The 21924-nt window shown below is 40.4% G+C and overlaps 1 protein-coding gene across 13 annotated transcripts in view; it reads left to right on the top strand.

Annotated features, from left to right (window-relative positions):
• The window catches only part of LOC127446823 (plakophilin-4-like), a 266393-nt gene that overhangs the window by 154151 nt on the left and 90318 nt on the right, over positions 1 to 21924 (top strand). For 12 of the 13 annotated variants that reach the window (XM_051708085.1, XM_051708079.1, XM_051708078.1 and 9 more), the window contains one exon: positions 14440 to 14474. The exons of the other annotated variant lie outside the window; for it this stretch is intronic. In XM_051708085.1, coding sequence (XP_051564045.1) covers positions 14440 to 14474 — 35 coding nt within the window. The remainder of the gene's footprint in view (positions 1 to 14439; positions 14475 to 21924) is intronic. 13 annotated transcript variants of the gene reach the window in all.

The following is a 21924-nucleotide window of genomic DNA, read 5'->3' as shown; positions in this document are numbered from 1 at the left end:
CGAACTTGTCAGTATATGTATCCAGCACACAACGGTACAGGTTCGAGAAAAAAATTTATAATAAAATGTGGATACAGTACAAATCCATTAAAATGCACAATGGACAAAGCGGTGCCCAAACAAATGACTTTCCATGGTTCAGTGAACTTTCATAGATGGTGTGCTGGGACATCGTCCCTCTGTTAGTGGAGAGACCACTCAGAACATCATGGCAGTTACAGTCGATGAGTTGTTATCGCTAATTTATCTTGCTAGCTAGCTAATGTTTACAAATGATATAAACTCGAAATTCTAGATAACATGATACCTCAGCTTGAGCTCCCCTTTTGCTTATGAATTGGGTGGGGTGTGTGGCGTTGGCACCAGGGTGGCATATAAAGGGTGGGTTTTAGGTCAACACTGTGCAGCTTTTGGCCCGATGGTGGGAACGCAGATCGATTTTGGTCTAGCGGCTCGACATCTGAGGCATTTGCCACTGCTGACCAGCTGATAGCCCCAGCTCGAACTGGCCCAACAGTGGAAAAGTGGCTAATGTAACCTAGATTTTTGCTTCTTTTTTTTTTATTTATTTTTTTTTTAAGAAAATTAAATTAAATTACAGGCTCGAAATAATTTTTTGTGGTTATCAACATTATGCCACAAATGCTGTCGATTGACCTTAACTTGAAGATTGAACCTGGAATATTTCTTGAAGGCCCTTTCATACCGAAAGCGATGCGAAAAAGTGAGACGAATTGCAGACAAATTGCCCATTCACATGAAAACAACGCAAATATTTTTTGTTAGCACATTCACGCATTTACAATAATGGTCGATCGATATACCACTGCCACTGATAAATCAGCCAGATATTTGGTATTTTTAAATTATCACTATCGACCAATACATTTTCCTGTTTGGCCGATCATCAACACTGCACGTTTGAGCCCACAGTGACAAATAACATTTGCCATCACACGATCGTTAAATCCTCGTTTATATTTTTGCGGGAGTTTGGTGCAAACCTCTGCAGACTGTGCAGACTGTGTACATCACAGCGCTTGAGGTCTGGTTCAGATGCGGTTAATCTTCACGCACTCTTCAGGACCTGCACTTAGTGCGGTTCATTGAGATGGTGGAATTTCAGTTGAATGAGACACTCAAACGTGCCGTTCATTCCCTTGTTTGGATAGTAAAATATGATTAGAATTGAAAGAAAATCAGGGAATTTTAAAAATGTTATTTTCAGGCCTGGACAAATTATGAAAAATGTATAAATTTTTAAAAGTCATGGAAATTTCTGTTGTGAATAAATTTTTTCTTGTTTTCTAGTCAGATATTACTCTTGCGTGGAGTAAAACTTGCTCGCAAACCATATTGATTTCTTCTTTGTAAGGGAATCGTTGTTCCCTATCTGTCACTCACTCGACGTTGTGTCGATGTAGTGACACTAGGGGTCACTCTTGGGAGCCCAAGACACCTCTGGTCTTTGATAAAAGGCCAATGAAAATTGGCGAGTGGTATTTGCATACCACTCCCCCAGACATACGGGTATAAAAGGAGCTGATATGCAACCACTCATTCAGATTTTCTCTTCGGAGCCGAACGGTCGATGTTTACTGAACTGACTGTTCATTCACCTCTGCTGGATCTGACGGTGCACTTCAGCGGCTTTCTCCCACTTCAGCGGCTTCTCCTGGTGCACTGCAGAGAACGCCCCTGGGCACTTCGGCAGAAATAAGAGAGTATATTTTTCTAAAAGAGTATATTTCTCTAAAAGAGCGACACACACAGAACGTCTTTTTAAAGATGCTTTCCATTTGTGTTATTCCTGGTTGCGGTCATTATTGTAAGAAAGCAAGCCACCCCAGCGGCTCCCTGCCTCGGTCCTTCTACCTACGGGTATGAGGCCAGCGCGGCTAGCACTGGGGGTGATTTGGGGACACCAATGGGACCACCTCCGCGTACACATTCTGTCGGAGAAATGGAGAAGGAAGGCGGTGCGACTTCATGTGAGACTGAGAGAATTGAAGAAACAGGGTTTTTCAGGTACTGACAATTTTTCAGCGGCCGCCCAAGCTAAATTTCAAGCCACCGAAGCAAATTCAATGAAATTCTTCTCACATTCTAAATAGGCCTCAGCTGGGCTCCCCCCCCTCGGGTACGGTCGCCCAGTCACAGGCTGACACGGAAATGACGGACATGCTTTCCCGGGCAGCTGCGAGCGTCGGGCTAGAGTGTAACCCTCCGCTCTCCCCTGACCCCTCGCGGCTCGATGATTGGTTCCTGGGCTCGTGGCGCCGCTCAAAGCAGCCACACCCCACTCTAGTTCCTTTCTTCCCGGAAGTGCACAAGGAGCTGACAAGGTCGTGGGAGGCACCTTTTACTGCCCGGTCCCAATCTTTCAGCTCCCCCGCCCTCACTACCCTCGATGGTGGGGTGGCCAGGGGCTATTCGGCGATTCCCCCGGTGGATAAGGCGCTCGCGGTGCACCTATGCCCGCAGAGCGCCACCACCTGGCGCTGGCGCCCAAAGCTCCCGTCCAGGGCCTGTAGGTTTACATCGTCCCTGACGGCCAAAGCCTACAGTGCCGCTGGACAAGACGCCTCCGCCCTGCACGCCATGGCTCTCCTGCAAGTCCACCAAGCCAAGGCGCTAAAGGAACTGCACGAGGGTTCCCTGGGTCACGGCGCCACGGCGGCGGTCTCCCCGCCCCTGCGTGCCCAGCTGTGGCACAAATCCACCCCCGATGTGACATTCTCCACAGGTCACGAGGACAGGCCTCTTCCTCCCCCATCCCAGGCTGTTCCGGGGGTGGTCACAAGGAGCCAGGTAAGTGCTTTGATGTCCCTGAACTCAGCACGGCCACAATATGGCGTGGCACCTCGGGCTCCGCCCCGCCACGAGGCTCCATCTGCCGGTACATCCGACGAGATTGTCCCCTTGGTCCCCCTCGCCCGGAGCTTGGACGCGTGGCTTGTGCTTTTTTTTCTACCTCGACACAGACCCTTCCTGCGGTTTGCATTCGAGGGTTGGGCGTATCAGTACGGCTTGTCCTTGTCCCCTCACGTCTTCACGAAGGTCGCAGAGGCAGCCCTTGCCCCGTTAAGGGAAGTGGGCATTTGCATCCTCAACTATCTCGATGATTGGCTAATCCTAGCTCACTCTCGGGATGTGTTGTGTGCACACAGGGACCTGGTGCTCTCGCACCTCAGCCGACTAGGGCTTCGGGTCAAATGGGAAAAGAGCAAGCTCCTCCCAGTTCAGAGCATCTCTTTTCTCAGTTTGGAGTTGGACTCAGTCTTGTTGACGGCGCACCTCACGAACAAGTGCGCACAGTCAGTGCTGACCTGTTTGAAGGTGTTCAGACAGAAAACAGCGGTTCCACTGAAACTCTTTCAGAGGCACCTGGGGCATATGGCATCCTCAGCGGTGGCCACTGATGCATCTGAGACCGCTTCAGCACTGGCTTCAGACTCGAGTCTTGAGATGGGCATGGTGCCGCGGGACACATTGTGTGGCCATCACGCCGATCTGTCACTGCCTCTTCAGCCTTTGGACCGACCTCACGGTTCTACGGGCAGGCGTTCCCCAAGAGCAGGTTTCCAGGCGTGTCATGGTTACGACAGACACCTCCAAAACGGGCTGGGGCACTGTATGCAATGAGCACGCAGTCAACGGCTTATGGACGGGCCCGCGGCTGCATTGGCACATCAACTGCCTTGAGTTGCTGGCAATTCTGCTCGCCCTGCGGAGGTTTCAGCCGTTGATCCAGGGCAAGCATGTGTCAACCGTCAAGGTGGTCTGCGCTCCCGTTGTATGTCACAACTCGCCCACCGTCTCCTCCTCTGGAGTCACCAGCACCTCAAGTCGCTGTGAGCCACTCACATCCCGGGCGACCTCAACACTGCAGCGGACATGCTGTCATGGCAGGTTACCCTCAGGGGAGAGTGGAGACTCCACCCTCAGGTGGACCAGCTGATTTGGAGTCAATTCGGGCAGGCACAGGTACACCTGTTCAGCTCCCAAGAATCCTCCCACTGCCCACTCTGGTACGCCCTGACCAAGGCACCTCTCGGTATAGACGTGCTGGCACACAGCTGGCCCCCTGGACTTCACAAATATGCATTTCCCCCAGTGAGCCTACTTGCACAGACCCTATGCAAGGTCAGGGAGGATGAGGAGCAGGTTGTCCTGGTAGCACCCTACTGGCCCACCCAGACGTGGTTCTCGGACCTCACGCTCCTTGTGACAGCCCCCCCTGGCAAATTCCCCTGAGGAAGGACCTTCTTTCTCAGGGATGGGGCACCATCTGGCACCCACGATCAGACCTCTGGAATCTCCATGTCTGGCCCCTGGACGGGACACGGAAGACTTAAGCGGTCTACCACCCGCGGTGGTAGACACGATCACTCAGGCTAGGGCCCACTCTACGAGGCACCTGTATGCCTTTAAGTGGCGTCTGTTCACTAAGTGGCGTTCTTCCCGACACGAAGACCCCCAGAGATGTGCAGTCAGATCGGTGCTTTCCTTCCTGCAGGAGAGGCTGGAAGGGCGGCTGTCCCCCTCCACCTTGAAGGTGTATGTAGCCGCTATAGCAGCACACCACGACACAGTGGACGGTAAGCCCTTAGGGAAGCACGACCTGATCATCAGGTTCCTTAGTGGCGCCAGGAGGTTGAATCCCTTCAGACCGCGCCTCTTTGTCTGCTTTGGTGGACAGCGGAAAGGAAGCGCTGTCTCCAAGCAGAGGATCGCCCACTGGCTCATCAACGCCATAACTATGGCATATCACGCCCAGGACGTGCTGCCCCTGGTAGGGCTACGAGCCCATTCTACCAGAGGTGTAGTGGCCTCCTGGGCCTTGACCAGTGGCGCCTCTCTAACAGACATTTGCAGAGCAGCAGGCTGGGCAACACCCAACACATTTGAGAGGTTCTACAATCTCCGGGTGGAACTGGTTTCATCCTGTGTAGTGGCACGCAGGTAAGTCCGGGACAGCTGGCCGGGTGTATCACTTGCGCATAGTGCCTTTCACCACCCCTGAGCTGAAGACGTGTGCCGTTGACTCCCTCCTGCCACAACGCTGAACTACCCGCTGAAATGGCCGGGACCTTGTCTCGGCTCCTCAGCACAAAACCTGAATGAGTGGTTGCATACCAGCTCCTTTTATACCCGTATGTCTGGGGGAGTGGTATGCAAATACCACTCGGCAATTTTCATTGGCCTTTTATCAAAGATCAGAGGTGTCTCTGGCTCCCAAGAGTGACCACTAGTGTCACTACATCGACACAACGTCTCGTTCCCTCCATCAGGGAACGGAGGTTACACAAGTAAGCAGGACGTTTTTAGTCAATGAACAGGTCAAATCAGTCTGAATGATTCATTAGCGAAGATTAAAATCTGTATCCAGTATTTACAAATGCCTGGAAAAATAATGGAAAAGTATTTTATTTCATAGGTTGAAAAGGGTGGGAACCCTGATATATACAGATCTTTATCACTAGACCCACATGGAATCCTTAATTCCTGAAATCTCTGCAGATTTCCACTCGATTTAAATGCTTGTCAACCTCAATCACTTACATTTTTCATATTTCATATTTTCTCACTGTAAGAGCATTTTGGAAAAATGTAATACATTTTGTTTAAAACAAACAGAATTTAATTTGATTCTTTTACCTTCCAATAAAAGTGAAATGCTAACAGGTCAGTTTACCGTTTTTACACCCATTCTGTATTTTTTACCCCCCAAAATCGGTTGAGAGGAGTTTGTTTTAAACTGAGAGAGCTGCGATAGACTGAGTCTAATAAGACCACATCTGCGAAGCTACATTTACATTAATTAATTTAACAGATGCTTCTGTACAAAGATCCTTACAAATGAGGAGCCATACAAACACAACCAATCAATCATAGCCAACTGTGCTGCGGTACAACAGTAAACTATAAGCAGACAATCTAGAGCCGAGGTGGAAGTGCATAACAGTTAAGACAATGAGTGAAATTATATTTGAATGACTACAGAAAGTGTCTTTGAAAAGCATGAAGCTGTGATGTGTGATTTATTCATGAGTGGCTATGAGAGAGTTAATAAGAGATGAACTGTGTTACTGTGATGTGTGAGTGGGCAGCACAGGCAGTTAATGAAATGAAACTAATGAATTGTGTCCTGCTGGTTTGAGTCATTCATGTCTGATTTGTCCTGCATAGTCTGATGAGAAGCATTTGTGCTGGAGAGATGCCATATTTCATTTGATGCAAACGATAAGCCCATTCAGTATGTCTTAGGCCCTGTTTACGCTGGTATTGGACTACTTTTATGCTGCCTTTATGCCCTTTCTGGAGCTCAAAAGTTTGAACCCCATTGACTTGCATTGTCAGGGTTCCCGTGGATCCTTAAAAAGTCTTAAAATGTCTTAAATTCTGTTTTCCAAAATGTAAGGTCATAAAATGTCTTAAATATCTTAAATTATACAACGAAAGTCTTAATTATCATTTAAAGAGGTCTTAAATTTGGAGGGAAAGACAGGAATCATGATATGACCTAATGTGATTACCAGACTTCAAAAGAATATGATTTAATTGAATAAATGCATGCGCTGCGTCCTTCAGAGTTAAACTTGTGAGTGTTTCCAGCTGTTGCAGAGCAGTTCACAATCATTAAGCCATATTGGACATTTATGACAAACTATCACTAATGATCAACTATTGATGATGATGGTATAGTGTTGATGAAATCTGACAATGTTTACTTTTAATTGTTTACATTGTAATACGTTGTAGATTATTGTAGGAGTGCACGTTTTATTTCCCTCATCTGTTTGAATGAGCAACTGCATGCATTGAAGCGCAAACATTTCAAAATAAGAGTCCCCGGTGTATTTCAGTCTTTAAAGTTACAATTTCTGTGCTATGAATCAAATCTTGTAGCCTCTGTCTAGCCCTCCTCATCACAGGAAGACTAAGAACATTTAATATAAGCTACCAATTTTAAAAACTATAATTTATATAAAAAAATAAATTAAACTATAAATACTCCATCAAAATATCTGTGTTTGTGTTCGGTGGAAGAAAGAAAGTCTAACCTTATGCCTTCTGAGTTTAAGACGGCATATGGTTGAGTAAATGATGTGAGAATTATCATTTTATGTATTTTGGGTGATCTCCATGCAAGTGGACAAGTGAGACACGTCAACGCTTACATCTGGTCATGATATCCTACTCTTTTGACCACTGGATTGTGTTTGGATTTCGATGGGAATGTGTTTGATGTCATGACAACATAGACGCTATATTTAATTGTGGCCTCTTCACACAGAGAATAAAATGAAAAGGACAAAAATGAATCTCCTCTGCTTGATACTGTTATTCTACAAATTTGGTTGAGGGTTTTTTCAAAATTCCTTAAGCGAGACCAAAATGTCTAACACTAACTCTTAGAGCTTTTAAGCTACATCCATCAAACTTGGTACAGACCTTCAGACTGTTCTGACTTAAGGCTGGATACACTACATAACTTTTAACACACATTTTAGCCCCAATTTTCAGTCAGGCTAAGTCAGCGCTAGTTGGCTCCAGTCTGCAGATTTTCATATTTCATAGAAAGATGCATAGTATATGATGGGTACCAAAATTTTATTTTTATTTTTTTACAGAGAATATCAAACATGTTTGATCATTTTTAGCTGACTGTCCACAACCACAGAGGAAATCTTTTAGTTTTTGGTTTGTTTTCAAAATCAGCTCCATTGAAAAAAAGAAACCTCACTTTGTTGTAGTGCACATTTCATCACTGGTGTGAATAGCTCTAAAGGAATGCATTTTTGCCATTCAAAGTCTTGTTAGTGGCGAAATTTCTCTCTTCGTGTGAATAGGCTGAGTGAGTACTGTAGTGATTGCTGACCCCTGACCTCCTCTTCTGAGTTAATGAATGTGTTCTTTTTGTGTTGATTTAAAGTGTTGCAGTATGTGTTAGCTTTCATCTGCCTGTCCACAAAACTCAAAACACGAGCAGCAGACAGCATTCACTTCACTTTAACCGTGAATAGCAGTGAGAGAGCATTAGATGGTCATCTGAGAGCTCTTATATGCCTGTATGACACTCATTGACCTTCTTATGAGAGCGTACTGATGGTACTCAACACTCTTCACACTGAACAGACAGAGAGAAGTCAGTGGTGTTTCTCTCAAGTGAGCTCCTCTCATTAGGGCTGGGTGAAATGGCTGAAAATATTATGTGTAAAAAGTACTAAAGCTCCTCTGTGATGATAATCCTGTGCAAATAGGGCTTTATGTATTTATGTACCAAAAATAGCAAAACATTTTAATGCATGAAAAATGCCACACCAAGGATTGCATAAACATTTTTGAGTGATGAAACAAACAATGGTCATGTTTACATGTGTGGTCTTTCATGAACTAGCGCTTAAAAAACAACAACGTGTGTGGACATATAAATGGCTTAAATGGTTATGCTTTATCAGGGTAAAGTCATATACCAGTCATAAACCAGGTTTATGCATAAACTGATCGGCACAAATTTTTTCCCATTACCCCAATTTCATGTTGCATGTAAACATCTTTACAGATGTTCTTAAGCCCAAAGTTTACTTTGGTTAGACATGAATGCTAGCTGTCTGCGTACAGCACAAGTGATGTAAATTTCGTCATCAGCAGAGTGCTCGAGCATGGAATGCATGTGGTCCGAGGTTTCTAACCACAAGTACTCTGAACGCGCAGTATGCTCATGCACCTGGAAGCGACTAGTCAGTGAGCACGTTTATTCTTACACCGATTATGCTTATTAAGTCAACAATGTGTGTGGTCATGTAAACACCTTAAACGGTTAAGGTCATAAACGGTTTAAGCAAAATATGATCGACTGCACAAATTGATTTTCGCGTTGCATGTAAACACCTTTACTGACATTCTTATCCACCTTTACGGCTTATCCAGTGTACGCAGGTGTTGTGCATACTGTATACCTGTTTACGTTTTGACATCAAAAGTAGGGAATGATCAGATTATTTTAAATCTCATGAAAACTCAGGTTTCTTGCTTTGTCTGGGTTTTATAACACTGATTTTTGGAAGTTACTGTATATACGTATTAGTGTGCATGTAAACATGCTCAGTATTGAATAAGTTTTGAATAGATTTTTTGAAACACACAAATGAATTGAACTTCCCAACTCTAATGCTGTTTTTGCTTATGAAGTTTAAATGAAAGCATCTCTGTTTTAATGCACATATAGCAAGTCAAGCAACTAGTTAGTGACACTAACTAGTGTAATGACACACTCTATAGGAAACTTAATGACTAAATAAAAAGTTCGGAATAAACAGCAAAATCTTTGCAAATAATAGTGAATATTTAATATGTAGACCAGCCGTAATCTCAACACTCTCTTGAGATGGGTGAGGGTCAGTGTCTGAAATTAACATTTTTGCCCACACCTTTTGAAAATCTGGAGCATTATTGACACTTTTCGTGGCATTATTGCCCCAAGCCCTGGTTAATTTCTGACCCTGGTGGGGGTTTAGGGTGAATGACACAGCTGTAACAATCCGCACGTGTGTGTGTGTGTGTGTGTGTGCGCGTATAAATGAAAAACATTAGTGCATCTGAAAGCTCACACTTCAGCCCACTCCACTGGGGCAAGCGCAGACCTTACTGCCCCTGTAAGGGGTATTGCTGCCTTTGACCTGCACTGTAGCCTATGCTTGAGCAGGTTTGGGGTCGTTCACAGCTCTGCAATGATCCAGTCGGACTGGCATCTCTTTGAATGACCCATTGAGCCCCATTCACATTCTGTAATTGCTGAAACTCTGTACTGCTGTAGTGTTACTCATTTGTTATGAGCAGTCTCACAACTCTTGGTATAGTATGTTTGTCACCAGTGATTTTGCAGTTATATTCTGATGATATCATTTGTCAAATAACCCATCTGCATCTTAAAGGGGCATTCATAAATAACTTAGAAGGAAAAAGAAGAATTTTGTTTAAAGCAATTAAATAATATATAATATTAATTAAATATGGGTTACTGTAACTACACACAACAGTAGCTGACACACAAATGTATCAGAAAAAAAGAAATGTCGGAAAAAATTTGCATATTAACAGTCACAGCTTTGCTAAATTCATACGAAAAGGTCACTGCTAGTTGACACAATTTTGACAAAACACCTTTGGAACAAATTTAGCAATTTTTCAAGTAAATATTTGATATGTTTTTTGTTTTTTTTGTTTCTTGTTTCGGTTTGTATCACAGTTTTTAGGGTCACAGTTTCGGTATGGTTCGGTATTTGCTATATTCAGGGGAAAAAAAATATTACTGCCATATCCAAAGTAAAAATATTTTGTTTGGTAACAGACACTTCAAAAGATTTGCCCTCACTACAAATCACCATGGTTTTACAACAGTAACCATCATTTAAACATGGTATTTTTTTGTAAAATCATAGTAACCACAAAATTAACGTGGTTACTGTCATGATTACAATACTATAGTAAAATCAAGGTTACTATATGGAAATGACAGTATTACTACATAAAACCATGATGTCTGCTAAGAAAACCATGGTGAAAAAAAAGTCCTTGTTATGACAATATTACTATAGTAAAATCATGGTTAATTTTCATTAGGGTCCTTAACTAAATAATATATATATATATATATATATATATATATATATATATATATATATATAATAATTTCTCTAATTGCTAACTCAACATTTTAACTTAATACCTGCATTATTACCCTACATGCATCAACATAAAGTGCATTTCAAACTCAACTTAACGTATATTCAACGTTCAGAACCTGTACATCACTATAGAAGAAATAAACTTGCTATTAAAATGAATAAGAGAATGGATGTCATAACACGACTCAAGTATTTTAATCATATGCGGAAATCCCACATCTTCATCAACGGAGTAAGGGCAACATAACTTTGGCAATGAACACCCCAAGTGCTTTAGTTATTGTTTCATGTCTGTCCGAACTAGCACCGAGTGCCTGTTTAAAGACAGAAGGGATTGTGTCTGTGCGTAGTTTCGGGCTCACCTGCAGCTCTGTGCGCACCACGCGCTATATATCCTTGGGTGAGTCAACATATTACCAGTATGCGGCACTCGCGTCAAGTAACGTCTGCAAACATTGCCTGTTTTTTAATAGTTTTTTGACCATCTCTGTTGTAATTGACTGCATAAAGAAAAAGTTCCTAGACAGGAGACTTAAATGACGCAGGGGCTTCTCTCTTGTGGCTTGTTTTCTCCACTTGCCATTTTGCCAACTAACACGTGCAGAAGTGTGATGTCATCAACTGATTTAACATACTAACAGTTAATAGGACAGTTTCGCTCTGTAGAAAGTTGACCCAAATGAAACACAGGTGGAGTGTGTCCATCTACAGAGCCATACAGGTACATTAGCGAAGGTTACAACTGCGCATGTCTATTTGGTGCTTTATTTTCTTCACCAAACTGTATGATCCAGATGCGTTATTAATCTAGAGATGAACTTACCGAACCGTGGTTGGCGAACTGTACAGTTCTTTTACAGAGAACCTTTACACCCCTAATATATATATAATATATATATATAGCGCTGGGGCAGAGGGTAACGGGGAATCAGGACCGAACAGGACTGGGATGGGAAGCAAGACCGACTGGAAACACAAGACACACAAGACTGGAAACAAGACAAACTGGCCCTGGACAGCAAACACGAGGAGACTAAAATATGGAGAGAAATCAACAGGTTAACAAGACAGGGCAGGTGTGACTAATAAACTAATAATGGGTAAACGAGGAGGTGGGGTATGATGTAAGACAGAGAGAGACGCGGCAATACAGAAACAAAACAATGGCTGTGTCTCGTTTCGAAGGCTGCGTGCTAGGCAGGACACATCCATTGAAGGCTGCAGTATCTCATTTAAACGAGAGAGCCTTTGTAGGACAAACGGAAACGGAACATGGTTGCTATGACAGCACGCCACTCATTAACAAGCGCAAGTGCTTTGAGTGAGAAGGGAACAAAATCCCTTTGGAAGGGAATGTATTAGGTAAATTTTAGGAGAGTTATAATGATGTAAAGCGAAAAGAAAATAGATTTTACAGGTGTTCTTTTAGTCTAATACTTTATTTTAATTATATATTAATATAATTATACATATTATATACTCTGCACCTATCTACTGAGGTACTTCAGCTTGGGAATTAACATTACTTGAATTTGAACATCATATTTACGGGCAAATTGACATTAATTCTTTAGACATTTCCATTGAAGTAAAGAATTGTGGGTTGTGAGTGCCCACGAAGGATACACCTCATGCATCCTCCGAATTTCCATGAAAGAAGGTCGCATTGGAAGGCTGCATTCGAAGTGTCCTACTCGCTTCTCTGAAACGAGACAGCCTTGATGACGTATGTGGCCGAGAAATGCGAGGACCCAAAAACCCAGACTGACAGAGTGACAGACCGTTACAGTCAAATGTAACATGAGGAAGGCGTAATTTAAAGATTTATTTTATCTCGCCAAGTTCATTTGATGCTGTGTAAATGTTGCCGATTCTGTCTTAATTAACCTGATTTGGATTTTAGAAAAGTTATGAAAAAAATCTGTCTTTATATTCATGCAATACCGTCAATGAGAAGATTTCAATGGTATGATAACCGTCCGTTTTAAAACCAAGGTATATTGTGAAACCTTGAAACCGTTACATCCCTAGAAAGATGCCGCAAGCGTGCGCATGCACACATACAGCACAGGGAGAAAGAGTGAGTTCAGCCACATAATGCCTGATTCACACATACTCCGTGAACGGGGCGTGAGCAACGTGGTCATGTTTGAGCTTTCACATTGGCTGTGTCTCCACTCTAGGTTCCTACGACAATGGCAGGCAGACACCTGTACTTGTTTATCAGCGTACTTGGTCATGATTGGTTAAATAATTTAAAGCCCCTTTCAAGGCAAGTCAGTCCACTCGCCGGTCATCTTTACCGGGCAGGCTGGGCAGCTATTTTCTATGTAAACAAGTGGCATAAAAGCAGCTCCTATCTACTTGAATGGAGAAAGACAGAAATCTCCAAAACGGTTGGTCATGATTACAATCAAAATACATGTTTAAAATCAGAAGTAAAATCTGACAACAAAAGTATAATAAATTGTGCTTCTTTAGCTAAGATTATGCTAAAAAATGCTTTTTTCAGGCAGGATCAGCTAATGCGCATGTGCGTTGATTGACAAGTGATCTGTATCTAAAAGGTGATTGGCTCTTTTATCTGTAAGGCAGGCGTTCCAATTTCTCCCTTTCATTTTAATACAAGTGGTCCGTCTCTTCTAAACTGTCTGTGTATATATACATAATATGGGCAAAATTCCTGCAGTTTATTTATTTATACTTTCCTAATTAATTTTGTGTTTGTTTATTTGCAGTGTATAGTCGGTTCGGTTTCAATATTGTTTATTTGCTTTTGCGTCTTTCGTATAATCTCCTGATTATTTTTGTTTTTTGCTACACCCAGAGCCGCTGAGTTCAGCATGAACCGCGCGGCAAAAATAGACTCAACGCCAAAACTATCTGCTCACCTTGCGGCTTCCACTTTCAATGTGAAGGCTGTAATCTGTTAATATAGATGCCAAAAAGAAAATGCACTGCTCATGTCCCGCTCATGCCTCGCTCACCGAGTATGTGTGAATCAGGCCTAAGAAAGATGGTTAAAATGAAAACTTGCGCTAGTTATATTTCATGCCACAAAATGTTTTTGTTTTTTCTACATCAGTATGTATGTGTGTTTCTATGTTTTTCCACACAAGGTCTTATTTGTACGGTGGCCGCGAAGTTCAAAACAAATCTACAAATCTGAAAACACAACTGCACGACAGAAAACACTGAATGTGCAAGTCAGCTGAATGAATGCTTGAACACCATCTACGTTTTAGCACAGTTTATGGACTTTTAGATGGTTCCTTACACACCAATGGATATAATATCTAAAACGACCTTTATCCCGTTTGCTCATTTTGCGCTCTGTGTTTTAAAGTGTCCCATTACTGTTTTACTGACTGAGAAACCATTCAAAATGATTCCGTTTTTCCAATCAGTGAGCTTTTGGCATTGATTTTGAAATAACCGCGTAAGAAGTGAACCCATTATGAAAAAAGGGCTAGATATCATCCACACAGCCAATCAGGTGAGAAGCTATGGTACCTATACCCTTTCCATTTTGAATGACTTGTCTTTGTGTTTTCTGACTTGCTGTTGTGTTTCAGGATTTGGTGTTGTGTTTTCTGATTTGTTATTTTGTTTTCGGATTTGCCGTTGTGTTTTTAGACTTGTTGTTTTGTTTCTTCACAGTCACCATATATTTGAGCTGTGATGTATGTAACAAAAGGTTGAAAGTACAAAAAGAAAACTGACACTCATCTATGTTCTGTTTTAGCTCCTCTGAGAAGTCTTTTCCCTGGAGAGCTGCAGGTATGTGAATGAATGAATTGCATTTTACTTTACATTTACATTTATGCATCTGGCAGACACTTTTATTCAAAGCGACTTGCATTCAAGATACACAATTTATCAGTTCTTGAACAATTGTAGATTTAATGCAGATTACATGGTGGACAAAGTGTACAATAAAGTGTACAAAGGAGCTTTTTTTTCCATAAGGTATAAAACAATCAGCAAAAGTCTCATTTTTATAATAGTATAAAAGTTTTATCTACATTATTATAATTATCCTACTATATCATTTTGGCAGTAATGTGCCAAATATAGTGCCAAATAGCTGTGAAATAGTTAAAAGTGGAAAGATGCCAATCAAGGATAAAGGCTGAAGTTGCAACTGTAGACAAATGCAAATAGATTTTTTAATCTCTAAATGCATTACACCACAGATTTAACTGTCTGACAGGAACAAATGACTCGATTTCCTCATTAATCTGTTTTGAATCTTGTCAGCAGTGCTGTGCAGTGCACATGGTTTATTGCAGTTAATATAACAGCCACCCAAACAAATGTAAGAAACACAAGTTAATTAAAAACTGAAATTAGCATGTGCAGAACATCAGTGTAACGATGAATGGGTGTAAATGTATTTTTCTGTTAGACAATAGAAAAAATTGTAAATGAAAAAACAAAGAAGTATGGGATGAGATGTTAATTATTTGCTCATTACAACTCTTGGCATTTCGTTATGTGACATTTCAGAATTCTTCAGGTTCTGATTTACTATAGATTCTCTTGCTGTCCCACTGTTAGATTAAATGTACACCTACCAATATCAACTTCAGCTGAAGTTGAAGATTACAGATAACAGGTAGTGTTGGGTTCGAGTCCACCTTAGTGGAGTCTGAGTCCAAAGTGGACAGAGTCAGCCCCAAGATCAAGTCCATAACAATCTGAGTCTGAGTCGAGTTAAAGTGAATTTGTTCATGAATTTGAATTAAAATTGTAACTGTAAACTCAACACTAAATCATTACATCAATATTTTAAGCTTATTTTAACCTTCACAACTAATTTGTAAATATAAATGTAACAAAAACATACATCTGTTGCATGTCATTTCAATATCTAATACTCAGTATTGTAGGGCTTTACTGGTTGTTTAGATCAGTGTTACTATCAGAAATAATTAATAATTATTTCTGTAGTTATTAATCAATATTTAAATTAATTAATTGGATCTAACTCATTAAAACCTCATATAGGACTCCAGTAAATGTAGTGTGCTACGTTTAGGAGCAAGTTTGGTTATTAGCAATAATTAATAATTATCAAAGATAATTATTAATTATTAAAATCAATAGAACATTGATGAGAATCAATGTTAGCTTTTTTTTAATCCTTTAAAATCAACACTTATCAATTGTTAACATCGATGAAACATTAAAATTAACACTAGCTTATTGATCATTCTAATTCAATCAAAGATAATTATCAATTATCAAAAATCAATAGAATATTAATAAGGATTAACATTGACGGGGCACCACCCTGAAATCAGGGACTAATAACCGAATATTAAAACAGTCTCAATATTAGATTGTTTTCTTAGGAAAATCGACATCCGAAGAATATCGATTTTTGAATAAAAAAACAATGAATGAAGGTTTGAATCCGAGCACTGACATCCCGTCAGCACGACACAGGCGTATGCAAAACAAACCAAAACACTTCTCTTTGTAATATAAACAAAGTTTATTTATGCAGTAATATCAATTAATAATTAATACAATGCAGTCAATAAACTTCCGACTTACAATACAAACTAAACAATGATATGATTAGATATGGAAATAAAAATAATCCTATAACACATAAGGTGTGTGTGTGACAGTGTGTGTGTGTGTGTCAGTGTGGTTAGTGAGAGAGAGAGAGAGAGAGAGAGAGAGAGATGATTAAGTGACAGCCCGAAAGCTGATTTCGCGATAGCTGGAGATGAAGCAGCCGTGTTCATCACTCAGAGACGCGGTTTTACGAGCAGGGCTCGTAAAAGTCCCTTGTTATTTGACTCTTTAATGGATGAACTCAGTTGCTGTCTCACCCGCGATGGCGAAAATGCACAACAGTCCAATTTGGTTGGACTACAATACAGCAAAACAAATTCGTGATAATTAATACCCTGAGTATTAATAATTAGCGGACATGGCGGTCCGTAAACTGTACAAGCAAAAACCTTGAAACACAAGAATAACACGCTATAATATTCTATCTCTGCCCAGACGTAAACCTCTTACTTGAATCGCATGAGGACACAGGTAGAATGTGTTTTCCTCCGTCCTTTAACTCTGACCTGGTTTCTTGAGGCTCGTGTGATGACGAGAGCCGTTTCCTCGCGCTGTCGGCGGCCGGTACGGCTGTTGATTCTCAGAGGGCGGTACGGCTGTTGATTCTCGGCGGGCTGGCGGAGAACTCAGAAATGTCGACTTGATTGAAGATGGAAGAGAAATCTTTAATCTCTTCACTTCTGTAGGCCAACGGATGAAGATGCAAATTGCTCGGCGGTCTCCTTCGGATCCGTTAGAGTGTTTGGTTGAACACAGAGTAATCTCAACTCGTCCAGCGAGATGGAGATTGTATGGCTACAGTTTCAAGTCGGACATTACTTCCTTATGCCACGAGGTTACACCGGAGAGCAGCAAAAAGCTACGTCCATATTCGGTGAACGAAGTCGCCGGAAGCCACTTTGGAAGCATTTCAGAATTATTTGAAGTCCTGATGATGTCATGTTTGAGGGACGTTCTGTTGTGTGCCTCATCCAATAGGAGTTGAGAGCTCGATCCTTTAGAGGGCAAGGCTTCATGGATCCGTAGTCTGTTTTGGACTCCCTTTGTTTGATTTTGGCGCGATTTTTATCAGTAAAATTTACGACTTAGAAGGTGGGGGCTTAAGTCATGTTTTTACGACTGTGTTAGGCCTGCCTTTGTCTTCTATCTGAATACATGAGGCCCAACAGTATCCTGCTGAACAAACCTCAAAGTGGTTTCAGAATAAAAGCATATGCTATCAGTGTATGAAGACAAAATTCAGGCTTCATTCACATTTATCCGGATACATTTGAATATGGCGTTCTTGTTTTTGAAATGCTCTCCATCCACACTGCCGTTTTCAATCATTTTCCAAAAGTTTCTCATCCACACTGAAATGTATGAAAACTCTTAAATCCCCTTACTGCGCATGCGAAAAATCACTGTTCCATGTACAGTCTGAAATGCAATTGTACTCATGTTCCATTGCCAGACAGCAATTATGAGTAAATTTTCCATCACCTTTGAAGGAATGCAATGTGAAGGTTGTACAAAGTAACATGTATTTTTAACAACAATATCGAAATGGATAGCAAGCACAACAACGCCACCACAACATATGCCGCCATCTTGATTGTTTTGGTTTGAATGGATCACATGGCTGTGTCACATGACAACAAATATGTCATCGCTTTCAGATATCTCTGTTTCTTCTGTCTGCACTACAACACGAAGACGGTGTTTTCAAATGTATCCACTTGGGAGAGTGTTTTCGAAAAGCTAAATTTTCACTGTCAAGAACGCCATCTCAATGTGGACGGAAGGCCAAAATGTAGAGAAAAAGATGCGTTTTCAAATGAAAAAGTGGACGTGAAATTATTTTTTTTATAGTTTATGTCCTCCAACACACTTCTTATCACATTTTGTTAAAATGTCAATATTTCTTTGAGTTAACATTTTAATTAGCACTCACTGAGATGTTACATCTCACTATTTGACTGCAAATGCTACATCCAAAACACTGGAAAAGTGCACTGCTGACATTATTATTGCAATTTCACATGGGACATGACATTCGCAAGTGTCTAGATCATGCGAGGAAAGCGGCACATCGCGGGCAGTTCTGCTTGTGAGTGCTAATGCACCCAAAACCCTGATGTGTCCATGTGCACAACAGGTACCGATGAAGTTAACAAATATTTTTCTTTTTTTTTTTAGCGGCAGTGGCGGCCACGTTGCTCTACAATCTTTATCAGGAATCTTCAAAAACCAAACATAGAACACTGCACTGAGCTCTTGCTGAACTGCAAAAAACATGGAGGATAATTATATTGAGTCATAAATGTAAAATAATTTTCCTTCATAAAATGAAGTGAATAAGTTACCCAGTGGTTTACAAAAATAAAATTAAGGGAAACAAATGTCATAACCAACTAAATTCAACTTGTAAAATGAAGTTTAGCTTCATATACAAACTTTGCCATTGAATAATACATTTTATAGTCTATAATAAACATTTTAACAAAACATTTCACTGCCCATAATATCCTAATATTTTATTGTGCATGGTTAAATGTTGTGAATAGTGGAAACAGACTGAAAAGAACGGATTTTAAGCAGCTCATCAATGCGTTGAAGATACAGTAAATCAATAATAAATAGGTGCTTTTTAATTTAGTTGGTTTAGAGCTGCTTCTGCTTTAGCAATAACTATTTACCGACTATTAAAAAAGTTAAACAGTTAATTCATTAAGCTGTTACAGCCATCCCAGATGGGGCTTCAAGTTCAAGCTGACAACACTGCGTGGAACACAAGAGACTACAGCCTACATGTGTGTATACATTACAAATAAAAAGACTTAATAGCCTAATATTAAAACTATGTTTTTTTTTTTTTTTTTTTTTTTATATGCTATTTTTAGTAAAGATTGAAAGACATGTTGGGTGACTTGGTTCAGCAAAGTCCTTAATTAACCCTGGCACCGTCAGCTCCTGAAATCGCAATGTGAGCACCGGCCTGACTCCACAAACACTTTCAGTAAAGGGGAAAGCAGTAGCTGTGTGCAGTTTTACCATCAGCTCCCATGTGAAATTGCCTTTTAGTTTATAGTACAGTGGCTACATACGGTGGATATCCATTCAGAATAGGCTTTCTACCACCGCGATCACCGTGTGAATTAGCCATTAGCAGCTCTAAACCGCTAAGGGGTGCTATAACCATAGAATTTCAACAGTTCAGAGCTGAACGCCTCAAAGCTCTTTCTCCCAACGTCAGTTTGTGATGTTAAGGGCAAGTTAAGCTTGTTTTGCCAACCGTCATAAAAAAAAGAGGAGAAAGAAGAACAACAACAAACTTAAAAAGACCACAATATTTATTTTCTGGCTAAGCGTTGCAATGGAGACACATGATAAAGACTTTACTGCAGCGTTCAGCATTCACGAGGACATCTTTGCATTGGAGGGTTATTTGTTTGCATAAATTAATTCACATTTCATTAGAGAGAATTATAATTTGTGAGTTTTTTATACGAATGCACAGACATTATGAGCAAGCATCATTAGACAGCATATTCAAACAAAAACTTCCAAGACTCTTAACCTGTGCTTTCTTTAATGTGCTGATAAACTAGATTATATTTTCAATTTTAAAACAGGATTATCAAAGGTGAATTAATACATTTTTATGTATATCACTGTGTTCTATTATGTTTCCTATCTGTCACTCACTCGACGTTGTGTCAATGTAGTGACACTAGGGGTCATTCTTGGGAGCCCCAAACACCTCTGCTTTTTTTGAAGAAAGGCCAATGAGAATTGGCGAGTGGAATTTGCATGCCACTCCCCCAGACATACGGGTATAAAAAGAGCTGGTATGGCACTACATCGACACAACGTCTCGTTCCCTCCATCAGGGAACGGAGGTTACGAAAGTAACCAGGACGTTATATTCTCCTGGCAATTAAAACTAAAGAAATTAAAGAATTATTATTTATGGAAGCAGAATACTAATCAAATTAAATATTATAAAATATTTGAAAAAGAATCGCAATTTTCTATTACATGAATTAGGGTGGAAGTTAGTACTGTGACCACATTACACAGTGCATCCGGAAAGTATTCACAACGCTTCACTTTTTCCACATTTTGTTATGTTACAGCCTTATTCCAAAATGGATTAAATTCATTATTTTCCTCAAAATTCTACAAACAACACCCCATAATGACAATATGAAAGAAGTTTGTTTGAAATCTTTGCAAATTTATTAAAAATAAAAAACGAAATAAATCACATGTACATAAGTATTCACAGCCTCATTAGAGCATTGGGGGAGGTTACGTGATGGCCTGGTGTGCTGGCTATGAGGCACACAGCAGTCTGCCCGTCACACACCGCCAGTTCATGTAACACAGTTCAGATAGTTGTGGCGTTTTGTATAGGGACCCCTAGTGTCACTACATCCGGATGCACTGTATGTATAATATAAAGTGGTGGAAGTTAGTACTGTGACCACAGTATATGTATAATATGTGTTTGAGTTTTACGCTATACATGTGAACCTGTAGGTTAAGAGCTTTGTTAATCACTATCTGTCATAGAATTTTATTAGTAGTTAATATTTGCTATTAACCATTGCCCTAAAGCTTGATAATATTGATTATTTTTCAGAGTGTCTATTTGCTTTCAGATGTAACACCAATAGTCTATTGGCAACATAGAAATACACAACAAAGTGCGTTGAGAGTGTCGTTCCAATGGTGTGGAGTGTAACGTCTGTGTGTTTGTGGCTGTACGACAGGGGTTCTGGTCTACATTTGGCATATTATTTTTCCCATTCTGTTTCTTGACTCCACTCTTAATATTTTCTTTATTACTATTTATAATAAATAAAAAATAATATAAAGGAAGTTTTACTATAGTAATATTGTAGTAACCATGATTATTTTTTTTTATTTATTTTTTTGACAGAAAACATAGATTTGATGATATTAACAATGGTGTTATTACAGTAATATGGTGTAAATAAAGTATCCATGTTTAATTTTTTGTGGTTACAAGTATTTAACTACAAAATACCATGGTGATACTATGATTATTTCATTGTAGAGGATGTCAGGACAGATCCGTGTTCCAATCGGTTTAGTGCATTATTTAGGACATTAGAACCCTTTTAACACTTTTTATCGAGACACTTTTTTAGAAACTTTTCACTTCAGCGATTCACACCTTAACTCGATGGGGGAGGAGGTGTTTAAATCTTTTGTTTGAGCTGAAAAAGGTGCAGTGGGGACTCACATGTTGACAGACAAGAACATGATCGATTACTTTAGATTACATTACATACATTGAAAAAATATATTTACACTAATAACAAACAAACTCAGTAGGACTTTATTCATTCTGGCAGTTTGTTGTTCATTCAATTACTGATTGATTTTATAATGCCGCATAATATTTGGGAGCAGTGTTTCGACAAGAAAAAGATGTTCAGATTTCATACAATGTCATAATCTGACAAGACCATCATATTGTGAACGTGATGCACAATAACATTCCATTAACATTGCTTGATAATGTGCACCATTTCACACCGAATAAAGAAACCTCGGAGAATGACGGAGACTGAGTATAATATGAACAAATGACCAACAATAATCTTACAGGACTCAGAGTCAGTAGCAC

This window comes from Myxocyprinus asiaticus, chromosome 10, assembly GCF_019703515.2.
Source record: "Myxocyprinus asiaticus isolate MX2 ecotype Aquarium Trade chromosome 10, UBuf_Myxa_2, whole genome shotgun sequence".
NCBI lineage: Eukaryota > Metazoa > Chordata > Actinopteri > Cypriniformes > Catostomidae > Myxocyprinus > Myxocyprinus asiaticus.
The sequence above is the reverse complement of the archived record's forward strand: the minus strand, read 5'-3'. Positions and strand labels throughout refer to the sequence as shown.